At 35.8% G+C, this 13,545-nt stretch overlaps 1 protein-coding gene across 1 annotated transcript in view; it reads left to right on the top strand.

Annotated features, from left to right (window-relative positions):
- TRHDE (thyrotropin releasing hormone degrading enzyme) overlaps positions 1–13,545 on the top strand; it is a gene marked incomplete at its 5' end in the record, with an annotated part of 424,737 nt that overhangs the window by 208,454 nt on the left and 202,738 nt on the right. The window contains 2 exons of the mRNA XM_080706673.1: positions 9,574–9,728; positions 12,943–13,056. Coding sequence (XP_080562799.1) covers positions 9,574–9,728; positions 12,943–13,056 — 269 coding nt within the window. The remainder of the gene's footprint in view (positions 1–9,573; positions 9,729–12,942; positions 13,057–13,545) is intronic.

Below are 13,545 nucleotides of genomic sequence, written 5' to 3'. Positions count from 1 at the left end.
ATAAATAGTGGATTACTTCTATAAATTATTTCTTATCAATATTACTATTTCAAATGCAATTTTTGTTTTTACAAGTCATATATGTTGTTTCTTTTTTTTTAACTTTTTTTTGTGGTACTGGGGTTTCTGGAAGCCCTTCAACATCCGGGCTACATTCCCAGACCTATTTTATATTGTTTTTACTTGGAAACAGGGTCTCTTAAGCCAGTGTGGCTGGCTTCGAACCTGCAAGATCCTCCTGTCTCCGCCTCCCAAGCACGGGGATTACAAGCGTGCACCACCACGCCTGGCAATATGTGTTAGGTTTCTAAGGCAAGAGTTTTATTTTTATGTTTAAGTATAAATGTAGACGTCTTGTGTAACAATTGCATATGCAAATAATATTCTGTGCAAGTACAAATCATGACCTAATCAAAATCAAATTTTTTTTTTTTACCTGCTTCCCTCCAAATTTTATTTAGTGTCTCTGAATGGTAATAAGAGCATGCCCTGTGATGTTTTGGGCTCATTTTGGGTCTTATGTTACTTTAAATCATAAAATTTCAGTTCAGAAATGAAATTCCCTAATGTAACATATTAAGTGAAGCTTCATTTTGTTCAAAGATAAGACTCTTCCAGAAAAGGCCTGTGATATATTCCATTCCCCAAGGTGGGGATGGAATTGAAAGATCCCAAATAGTGATAATGTTGATTTAGCATGCTTTCTGTTTAGGACCTAGGGCTTTACTGGTCTAGTATTTAATCTTCACCGTAACTTGCAAGTCAGGTACTATTACTGTACTTATTTTATCACTGAGGAAGTAAAATCTGATAGAGGTTGCACGATTGGTTCAAAGTCCCATGGCTAGTAAGTGTTAGGTCTGGCTTTGAATCCAGATGGTTTGGACTCAAGTAGCTTGAACCTGTAGCCATTATGTCTGCTATTCTCTTTAAAGAGGGCCTGGGAAGCAGAGCTAGAAAAAGTAACTTGGATTATGATTTAGATGCTGCTACAAAGCGCATCATATTAGTGCATGCCTCTGGTTTCAGTACTTGGAAGGCGGAGACAGGACATTTCAGGTCAACTCAGCAAGACCCTCAGTAACTTACTAAGATTCTGTTTTAGAATTAAAAAAAAAATAAGAAAAAAGGCTGGGGGCATGGTTCATAAATAGAATGCCCCTGGGTTTAATCCCAAGTATTAAAAAAAAGAGAGATGTCACTAGTGTGCTGAGCAGAAGACAGTGCTAAAGGTGAAATGTAAAGGCAAAAATGAGGTAAGAAACAGAAGCAAGAGTTGGATCAAGAAGTCAAGGACTTGAGAATGAAATAGATTAGGTAAAAGAATAAAGCCATGGAACTGGTGACCAGAACTGTAAAACCTTCCTTGGATGGTTACTGGCATACATCTGCTTGCCTCGGACAAAACTAGTTGCAAGCTATGTTTAGCATAACTTGTCATCCCAAGGCAAACTATCATATATTAAGAAATTAGACTTTCATCATCACGCAGCTCTTGGCAGTGAAAAGGCAGCAATGGAGATAAAACCTTTCCGGGTTGTGTTGGCATTTCAGTGTAGATGCCAATTTCCACAGAGAAGCTTTTCTTGGTCTCAATCTAAAGTGTCTTCCCTTTGACCCTGTTATACTTTAACATACTCTTGTGTTATTTTCATCAGAGTTCTGATCACAGTTTCATAGCAGACTGTTGACGTTCTCATTTCTTTGTATAGTACGTGGCTCCTTGTCTCACCAAACTTCCTATCTCCCCAAAACTGGATTGTGAGGTTTCTGAGAACAGATTTCCTGTAAGTCGCCTTTGCTGGAACAGAGAGGAAGGATGTAATAGAACTTATGGAATGAGTAAGGGACTGAATCCATGGGTGAATTATGGATTTAAATAAATCTACTACAGTACATATATAGGAAAAATTAGACAAGTTATTTCTATGAAAAATGTTTTAAAATTTCCCTCTTTTCTTTTTATAATAATAATTTCATTAAAATGTTACTTAATTTTTTTTATTGGTACATTATAGTCATATGTCTTAATGGGGTACAAGATGGTAGAGGCATATATGCACACATCACTAATTTAGTCCTTCCCCAATTTCTACCCCATTCCCTCTTCTTTCCCCCTTTCTCATGTTTGGCTTTAGTGATTGACTTTGATATGTTTTTGAATGTACATATGTACATTAGGGAATTTCCCTTTTCTGAAACCAAAAGTTATAGTATAAATGTTTGGAACTTTATATTTTCTGAGTAAAATGTCTCACACCCAACCAGGAGTGACTACTACTTTTAAGGAGAGTGCCACGTCCTCTTATCATACCAGAAGCATGGCAACAGGTCTCTTCTCTGTCCTGGTATGGAAAGATGGGATGCCAAAGTAATGATTGGAGCTGCTGAGGGTCATGTTCCCTTCCTTGGCCTTAATCCTCTTGTCTTCCAGGACTTTCTGTCCTTTTACAGTTTCAAAGTTTATGTCTGATGCATTGAAGTTCTGATCTCAAAATAATTAATAATCTCAAAATATTTAAATAAAAGTATAACAAGTCCAGAATGAACCAAGTTTGGGGATGGATGACTAGATGGGAGAAATCAGCTGGTAAAGCAACACTGATAAGGAAATTCGGCCAAGGAATGTGGCACAGGAAGAAGGAAATGTGTCCAGAGAGAGCAGGATTGACAAGTATTTGGGGTTGTACATCAAGTAGTGACTTCTCTACTCTCACTCTTAGGGATAGAATGGAACCTCAGTTTAATTTGGTGCTAAAGAACACTTGAGCTGGGGGATTATATATTCTTTCACAGTGGAGGTAGGGCTTAGATGGATCCAAGTTTGAGGTATCTTATTATAAACTCACTATGATAATCTGTGAACTCAGAATCTATGACAGAGTTTTTTCTAATATGCAGAAGCTAGGTAGTAATTAGAAGATAAGAGAAACTTCAGATAATGGAGGAGAAACTTCAGTGGAGCCAGGGAAATGGTCTAGGAGAAGGGGAGGGAAGAGGGGAAAATCAATGAGGGAATTATTTACATTGACATTATTTACATATGTGAGAATTTTAATGTCAATCCCAACAATGTATATGGGGAGGATGGAAGGATCCAGGGGAAAACTCACCAAGTGCTGTGTGCATATATATCACTATCACTATGATTTATATTATGATGTGAGACTATAATGTACCAACAGAAATATATAAAAACAGAATCTGTGGCAGAAAAGAGAGGCCTGGCAATGTATACCCTGGCATTATATACCCTTTTGGTAATGGCTATTTAAAAATGTATAATATACTACAGTGCCTTTCTAGCTGACAAGCTCAAGCATCAGAAGGGTAATTGTATGACACTTCTGGTAATGTTAGAGACTAGAGACTGGACTTTGGTTTGTACATACCATTAGCTCCCATTTGGTGATTCTTTGGATCTTTCTACATGGTTGCAAGATTCCTACTAGTATGATAGTCTCAAGGTAGTAGAAAATGTTCTTTCATGGATATTGGCTTTCCACAGAACACAAAAGAGGAAGTCACAAAACTTTCTTAAGTTTTAAGCAGATTAAAATAAGTGGAGCCAGGCGTGGTGGCACATGCTTGTAATCCTCGCGCTTGGGAGGATCGCGCAGGTTCGAAGCCAGCTGCGCTGGCGTTAAGAGACCCTGTTTCAAAAATATAAAATAGGTCTGGGAGTGTAGCCCGGAGGTAGAAGGGCTTCCAGAAACCCCAGTACTACCACAATAAATAAATAAATAAATAAATAAATAAATAAATAAATAAGTGGAGCTTTCCTACATTGGAAACCTATCAAATAACACTCTAATGCCAGATGCTTACATGTTTTCACCTAAAACTCAAAGAGAATTGTCTAGGTATGTGAGTATGGGTATATGGCATGGGAGGAGATGAGAACATTCAGAGAAAATAGGTAGTATAGTATCTTTATGTGTTTATGTTGATTTAACAAAATATTTGACAATGGGTACTTTGCCAATAATAGAATTTATTTTTAACAGTTCTGGAGGCTGGGAAATCCAAAGTACTGGCAGATTTGGTGTTTGGGGAGGTCTACTGTGTGCTTCTAAGATGGCACTTTTTTTGCTGTATTCTCCAGGGAGACAAACACTGTGTCCACACATAGCAGAGGGACAGAAAGGACAAACTTACCCCCTCATGCTCTTTTGCAAATCATTAGTCCACTTACAAGGGCAGAGTCTTCATGATGTAATTATTCTCCAAAAGAAGAAGCCTACATTCAAACCACAACAATGAAAAAAATAAACAACAATAACAAAAACACATAGACCAACAGGGGGAAATCCTGGAAATGTTGATTTTCAGAAGTCAGAGAATGATAAGAAATTTATATAAAAGCAACAAAGGGAAGGGGTAATATTCTGAGGAGTGGTAGAAAGACATTGATATCCTGTTATTATATACAGTAATCAGCAATAGGATAATTCCCAGTGATGCCATGAAATAGAAAACTGAAACACTTTCTTGTGATTTTGTGGTCAGTTATTTAGAACTCTTTCAGCATAGGGTTAGGATAATGGGAAAATTGTACTATGATGAGGTCATGTATAGGGAGAGTAAGTGGAGAAATTCAAATTTTTATGTTAATTTATGTTATCATATTCACTAGTATTATGTGATTTTTTTCTATTAGTTTTTTAGCCTGTAGTAATTAATTGGAAGCAGACTACTATGCATAATTTTGTCTAGAGTTTTCTTTGACTTCCCAAGTAAATTAGATTCTGAAACATGAGGTTTTTTTTTCTGTTTTCAAGGCATATTAAAAAGTTATGGGTGCATATTTAATGGATATAGTTTCATTAATATATTTCACAAAGATTAAAATAATTCATTGTGAATAAATGTTATCTGATTCAAATAAAATAATATTTTAGTCACTAGTCTTTTAAAACAGCTTAATTGAGATTAGTGATATATGTTACTCATTTTTAAAGTATATAATTTGATAAGTTTAACATATGTATACACATATGAAATCATCACTGTAATGAAATAGCCCTCACTCCCCAAAGGTTCCTATTACTATGTTGTAACCCCTCCCAAATTTGTCCTCAGGCAACCACTGGCTTACTTTCTGACATTGTGACTAGTTCACATTTTCTGAGAGTTATATTAATTGCGTCAGTCATACAGTATATATACTTTTTATTTTTAAAATTCAGTGTAACAATTTGAGGTGCACCCATGTTGGGTACTGTATCTGTAGTTCATTTCTTGTTTCTAATGAATTGTATTTTTTTGTATGGATATACCACCATTTATCCATTTGCCTATTGATGGACATTCTAATTGTTCCCAGATTTTAACTATTAGAAATTAAGCTGTTTGAACACTTGTCAACAAGTATTTGTGTGGATATGTACTTTATTCAGATGCTCTTAAAATTCCTTAAGTTATGAAGGCAGAGAGGAATACTTGAAATATCTTTATAGTTACTTGACTGAATATCTGCAATACTTTGCTATATGGCTTTTATTATATGTGTAGAAATACAGTCTAAGCTTTTTAAGTTTTTTCCCCCTCTTCCATCCATAAATATGGTTCCTTATATATTTATGAAGCCTTTCTGTATTTAAGAAACTACCTCCTTCTACTGACTGTGTATAATTTTGTCCCTCAATCAGTTTATCTGAATTTGGATCCATTTGCTGAAAGTCCTTATTTAGTAATTCTGTAACCTTGTTACCCAGATCTGATTCCTTTGCCTTCATACCTCTGGATACCAATATATAACCAGTTGCTTTCCTAGGTCACCAGTGCCTTTGGTACCAACTTGCCCCTTCCCTTTAACTGTACCTACTTTTATGCTTTAGTCAGGCATTTCTTGTCAGAAAACTGACCTCTAAGTATACCTTTCTTTTCATTCCAGACTCCTAAATTTTGCATCTGGATCATCTGTTTAGAGTCATCTCTTTATATAGCTTGAGCCCATCTGAATTCCACTGTGTGGCCTGATCTGCTTCCTTAGGCTTGGGGACCTGACTACTCTTGGATCTTGAATGCCAACAGAGTACAGAATCACCTCTGTTTGCAACAGGCTTGGTTCTGAAAAATTGTTTACAAGGCCACACATTCCTACAAGTAAATGACACCAGGCCTGTGTGTGTGTCATCTATTGGAGACAGACAAAGTTGACTCAACATTGGTTCTGCTATCTAGTTTTTACTTAGGCAAAGTCTTAAGCTAAAATCTATAGTAGTGGAATATATACTTGTTACCTATTTGCAGTTTCTATCAGTTCTCTGACCTGTGCCCTCCCTTTTATAAGGTTCAGCCTCCTTTCTGTTTAGCCAACAGGTTTCATTTCTGCCTCAGGACCAGGGTATGTGTTGTCCATTTTAGAGTTGCCAACCAAGCTGGCTGTTACCATCCACATCTCAAGTGAAATGTGGTTACTTTAGAGAGGTCTGCCTGGACCATGGCACCACCACCTGTTCCGCCATCCTCTTACTTTTATATAGTGTTGATAGCATTTATCATTTACTTATTTTATTTATTTGATGCTTGTTAATTGACCTCCTCTACCCACCTGTATATAAACACATGTACCACCACAATAAGGAACAAGGAGCTTGAAGGACCGAGCAAAATAATGTCTATTCTGAGCAAAGTAGATGTTCAACAAATATTTGTTTTATAATTGAATGCATAGATTACCTCTATCTGCCTATTGAAATCCTATTAAACTTTGAAGACCAATAACCATTTTTTCCAAGAATATCCTCAACTAGATTCATTTTTTTCTCTCTCATAGCACTTTATATTCTTTAGTTGTTTTCATTTATTCGCTTTTTCTGTGATATAGCTATCATATTATTATTCTTAGTCTAAAATGTAGTAGAGTACAAGGAACATATGTGACTTATTTTAATACACATTTCAGATTTAGCAACATCACCAATACTGAGAAGATATTTGTTTAAGTCAGGAATAAAATTAAACTATCTTATAGGACTGTGTACTATTGCTATAGTATGGATTTAAAATGTTCCCTAGACCCTGTGAGTTAGAGGAAGCAGCTCTGTTTGGAGGCAGGGTAGGGCTGTAGAGAATAAATCTCTGAGGACGTATCCAGGTATAGTGTTTGTGACTCTGCAAACCCAGCTGTAGCATCTTCTCTCAGATCCTCTCTTTCTGCTCCCTGTCACAATGCCTTTAGGACCTGCATCTTCAGCTCCTTCTTGTAAACCGGTGCAAATTGGACTATATATATTACTTCTGAAATCTTCAGATCCATGAACAATTAAACCATTATAACACCAAGTATTGCACATCAGTTGAGATACAGTAAGAAAAAAACTGACCGAAACAACTGTTTGATTCTTTTACTTCTGAAATATTTGAAGCATACAAAAGAATCAATAATATTATGCTAATACCCATGTAATGATCACAAACTTTAAACCATTTATATTAATATTAAATTTCTTATGTGACTATCTCTTTCTCCTCTTTTATTACCTGAAGTAATCATGATCCTGAGTTTAATCCTTGTCATTGCCATGTATATTGCATGTGTGTTTTATCATTATTATGTGTAAGTGTGTGTGTGTGTGTGTGTGTGTGTGTGTGTGTGTGTGTGTGTTGGTATTCATTTACAGGACATGATATCATTCTGTTGGTTTTTAAGTAGTATATAGTTTGTGTCATTTTACATCTTACAAATCTCCTCAACATTACATTTCTCAGATTGTCCACACTGATACTTGTAGTGTTAGACTCTAATTGTGAGATCACTTATTTTTACTGCTATGTGGTATTCCTTTCTGTAACTCTTTCATAGTTTGTCTATTATCTTGCCAAAAGGCATTGACTTTTTCCTTTTCACTTTAACAAATAACACAACAGGGAACATTCTTGTAAAGTTTTTCTGTGGCATCCTGGGGCATTACTCCAGGATTTATATTAAATTGTGGAACTTCTGGTCAGAGACTATGAACAATAGGACATTATGATTAAGGATCCAGGTGCAGGAGCCAGGCTTCTGGATTCGAATCCCTACCCTGCCTCTTGCTCACTTTCCCAGGAAGCAATTAGCAACAGTTATTTTCAGCCTCCTTTCATGTGTGTACCTGCCCACCTCAACCCCTGGCATCAAGCATTCATCTTGGCTTTGGTCCTCTTGGCTCCAGTGGGTCCTGCCAAAGCCAATTCCCAGCTGCCACTGCCTGCTTCTGGAGCCAGAACCCAGCAGGCCTGTGGCTTCACATGCAATCAACACTTTACATTTCTGTACAATTTCTGGCCCATGGAGAGGTTTATTTTTGAGCCTGAAGTTGTTTTTTTTCTATTTTTCTTTTTTAATATTTTATTTATCATTGCTGAGAGTCTGGAGCAGAGGGAGCATATCAAAGCATGAACTTTTTGTGTCACCATAACCAGAAGTTGATAATGCCTCTTTGACCTTTTAAACTAAGCACAAATTTTAGAATAATCTAACTATAGATTTTTTTTGTGCTGGAAAGCATTTTAGTGATGAAGCCAATAATCTTATTTTATAGGTGAGAAAATTGTGGTCTTGAGAAATTAAGTGATTTACCCATATCACATATTTAGTTGATGGTGGCAGGGCCAGACCAAAACACATGGATTCCCTCTGTATTCCTTTTGCTACTATATCTACTATCACAGCTTTCTCCATGAGCTAAATTTACATGGGAAAAAATATATATGTATATATATTACTTTAAAATTCATGGTATCATATTTTCTAATTACTTAATTACTTAAGTTCTAGTGTATCTTTGCAGCTCTGTTAAAAAAATATATATATATATCTGGGCGTGGTGGCCCACACTTGTAATCCCCACGCTTGGGCACGGGTGCACACTCTTGTAATCTCCAGGCTTGGGAGGCAGAGACAGGAGGATCACGCAGGTATATATATATATATATATATATATATATATATATATATATATATATGTGTGTGTGTGTGTGTGTGTGTGTGTGTGTGTGTGTGTGTGTGTGATACTGGGGTTCCTGGAAACCCTTCTACCTTCGGGATACACTCCCAGACCTATTTTTATACATTTTTATTGGAAACAGGGTCTCTCAAGCCAAGATACACTAGAACTTAAGTAATTAAGTAATTAGAAAAAAATGATACCATGAATTTTAAAGTAATATAAAATATTTCTTCTTAAAATATATGGAAATAAAAATAATATGGCACTTTTCTTATTGAGCTGAGTATATTTTCATTAGAAGGCACAATGCCTTTGACTCTGTGGGTTCCTGCCACACTTGGTTTCCTTGGTTTTCTGAAACTTATTAGGATTGGCTCATCAATAATGGTGTCGATACTTTCATCCACCTATGGAGCTGGGCCTGAGAATGGACTTTGATGAATGGATATAACCAGCATGCATGGTGATAGTATATATTTCTGTCATTATGTAGAAATGGCAGGTTGTTTCATATGGAAAAAAATTAACAGAGAGCAAGTATCTCATCTAATTGGGATTTCTGGACTTTTATAATTTTTTAAATTTAGAATCCGGTATCTTTGTTAAAGCCTTTGGAACTCTTTTATTCTATTTCTAGATCTCTTAGCTGTGCCTAAGCATCCCTATGCTGCTATGGAGAACTGGGGACTAAGTATTTTTGTGGAACAAAGAATATTGCTGGAGCCCAGTGTTTCATCTATTTCTTATTTGCTGGATGTCACCATGGTTATTGTTCATGAGATATGTCACCAGGTATGAGAAAAAGGACCAGGTGTAAGTATATTGCGAAAATTACTGGGAATATGGAATGATTTGGGGTAATTAGATTATGGGATAAATTGGTATCTTCCCAATCAAGCTTTATGTGAAGCACTGTGTGATTTTTTTTTCTGGAATATATAATTTTTTTGTGTGTGGTACTGAGGCTTGAACCCAGGAGCATTCTACCTCTGAGGTAGAATAATAAATAGATAATAAATAAATCCTATTTATTTATTTATTCATTTATTTGTGAAACAAGGTCTCCTAGGTTGCTGAGGGCCTCACTAAGTTGCTGAGGCTGATCTTAAACTTGTCATCCTCCTGTCTCAGCTTCCCACGTACTGGGATTAGAGGTATGTGCCACCACACCCTGAATATCTTTTTTTTTTTCCTTAAATGACAACACAAACTAAAACAAATACACTGATCATAGTGAATAAGCAGCCGTCACTCGGTATAGTAAAAATGTGACATGGCATGGCCACCCAGCAGTGCCCTTTTGGAAACCTTTAGTTGCTGTTTTTATCAACCTTACTTTATTTTCTCGTTATTATTAGTGTGTACATATGGTAAGCATAGTGATAGAAGTGATTTATTGCATTGTTGCAAAATGCAGCTGAGTTTTGTGCACATGTCAAAATTTGCTTTTGCTGAAATCAATTTGTTATTCCCCCTTTCCCATCACATAGACATGTAGGAAGTCTTTCACTAACTCAGCCGTAGACTCTTTGTTCTCAAATGATTGATTTTTTTTCTTGCCATGTTTAGAAATTCATATGTAAATTAGTCAACTTTGTAGAGAAGCCAAGGTAAAATTAATTTCATTTTGATTTTACCCACTTTCTTAACAATGAGAGGAAGGTACTAGAGATTTTGCATGCTTATCTGAATCTTGATTTTAGTGAAAAAATAGCTAAAATTTGACATTTTTGCTAATAGAAGGCAATATTTGTCCTGGGCAATGGTAATTATGAAGCTTTTTTTTTAAATTAAGTAGTTAATTTTAATATGTCTTCATAGACGGTATTAAATTAAAACACCCGAAATCTCATTCTGATACACCATGACTTCAGTATATTGTAAACCTCAAGCCTTTGTAAAGCTAGAAAAACTGAAGAAAGAATGATGTGGAAAATTCTGTCAGTGAAAAAGGTTAATTGTTAAATGCTAATATGTGAATAGTGACTTAATGATAAATCGGTCTAAGATGTATGGCTATTTACCTAAATGTCAGCCTTTTGCAGAAAGCTTCTAAGATGGGTGTACCTGTCATGTGGGCCAGGTCAGACAGGCATGCCTTATCTTATAGGGGTCTGTTATAGATGGAACCAGGACTCTTTTGTGCTAAGGAGAATGGTTTCAACCTGAAGTCACAACTCTTTGAGGCACCTCTCTGTGAATGACAAGTTAGCTGTAGAATTCTGTTGAAAGCCCATTGATAATCATTCCTCAGAGAACTGGGTTTCATTTGTTTCGTGTTATACGTTGCTTTCTTGTAATAAATAGATTGCTAGTGGTAGGCTACTTACTATGAAGGAATGAAGCTGAAGTTAGGTGAAACACTTCGTGAGCATCACTATCATCGTCACATTAATTTTTACATTACCTTCCTTCTCCACCTACTTGTCCTGATTTCAAAAACAAGTGGTTAATTGGACAGAAAAACATGCATTGATGATAAAGAATAAAATAGTTTAAAATATGTATTTTATGGGTCACCAACAAATTCAGAACTATCTTTTATTCAATTAGAGATCCCTTGGAGAAAGTGATATTTTATTATTAATATTAAGACACTGAGTCATGAAGTTCTTTATTGTAGCTCTCCCCCCCCCCCAGGGGAATTCTATCTCTGAACTATAACCCCTGGTCTTATTTTTTATTCCTTATTTTTGAAAAAAGGTCTCACTAGTTTGTGGAGGGCCTCACTAAGTAGCTGAGACTGGCCACAAACCTGCCATCCTCCTGTCTCAGCCTCCCAAATACTGGGATTACAAATGTGTGCCGCAATACCTGGCTTATTGGGGCTCATAAAGCTGTTTATGATCTGGCACTAATCTGTACTCCCAGTCTTTTTCAAGCATCCCTTCTCTTTCTCTGCTGTGTTCAAGCTGCACAGGTCTTCCTTCTGTTTCATAAACAGCACATTCTGACAAAGAGTCTTCACAGCAAGGGTTATTTACATACGCCTGGAATCTTCTTGCTCAGGGCTTCCTCATGCTGACTCCGACTTAACATCCAACTCTGAACTCAAATACCACCTAAAGTAGAATGATTTTGCATTTTCAATCAAAAGCAGCCCTTTCTGCATACCTTTAACACTTTATTAAGATACTAAGTTGTGTTGTTCATTTGTTTGTTTTTTTAATCATCTTCTATACCTCATTGGCCCTGCCTCCACAATAAATTGTTACTTACATGAGAAGGAACATTGTCTAACTTTTCATCATTAAATCTCGTCTATATGACAACTACTGGCATATAGTGTAGTTTTATTCATGAAAAAATAAACAAAAATAAACAATACTATTTTCCTAGATGAGGCAAAGGTTTCAGAGTCATGCACCATGATTTAATCAACACACCAGTGAAAAATTGTAACAGTATTTTTTATGAAGGCATCTTTGGGAGATTTTCTTGGTCTAATTCCTCATTATCACGTAATGAAGGAAATTGGATGTAGAGGACTGCCAAAGCCCCTAGTCGGACTGCTCAGTCAATGTTACCCCTAAGTTGCTTTAATACTTACAAAGATGATTTGCACACTACCTCCCAAGGCAATATTTTGCATATTGGCCCATCTCAGTCTGTAGAGTCTTTTCTGCATTTAACAATTTCCTTTTACTAGTCCCAGTTGTCCTTTGTAGAGCCACAAGGAATGAGCCTCTTTTCTTCTACATAGTAGGCCTTCAAATATTTGAAGATGGTTATCATTTTTTTTCTGCTGAGTGCTTTCTTTCCCAAGTTAAATATTACTGTGTTCCTTGAACATTTTTTTGTTCCTGAATGCATTTATGAAAAAAAAAATACTGTCACCTAAGTAGTTGAGCAAATTAATATGGTATTGCCAAAATACATTTTAAGATCACAAAATCAACTGGGGGATGAGTTCCAGGCATTATAATCATAGTTGAAACTGTTTAGTTTTGGATAAAATTATTCTGAGATATGATTTTTTCTGATGCCTGATCATTTGCTCCTGTAGTGGTTTGGTGACCTCGTGACTCCAGTGTGGTGGGAAGATGTGTGGCTAAAGGAGGGATTTGCTCACTATTTTGAATTTGTGGGCACAGACTACCTCTATCCTGGCTGGAACATGGTAAGTGAACTTTTCTCTAACCATTTTGGAAACTCCTAGAGAAAGGTTGATCTGGTGCTGTGTTAGGTTTCTGTTATCATTAGAGGTAACTGAAAATACTGACTGATATATGAAACAAAGGCATCTGCCTAATGCAGAAAAAATAACACCAATTTAAATGTTAGTATTCTAAAAGTTGTCTTTTATTTATTAGAAACTAAAACTAAATAGAGTGTGACTTGTCATAAATTGACTGAAAAATATTATAATTTATATAAATGGAAATATTTTAGATTGTAATGTTTCATAATGAAGATAAATTATCCTTAAAATAGAGAAGTCAACAATAATTAACAAGTCATATTTTAAGTAATGCAGTATATTTTAATATATAGAAAGATGAAGGTTCAATATTTCTTCTGAGAGATTAAGCACAAATTAGTTAAACTGTTTGATGTGTTATTGTTGTAGATATATGTATTTTAAGATTTAATGATTTAAGAAAAGGTC

Source organism: Muscardinus avellanarius (assembly GCF_963383645.1).
Source record: "Muscardinus avellanarius genome assembly, chromosome: 11".
Classification (NCBI taxonomy): domain Eukaryota; kingdom Metazoa; phylum Chordata; class Mammalia; order Rodentia; family Gliridae; genus Muscardinus; species Muscardinus avellanarius.
This window is presented reverse-complemented; position numbering and strand designations above follow the sequence as displayed.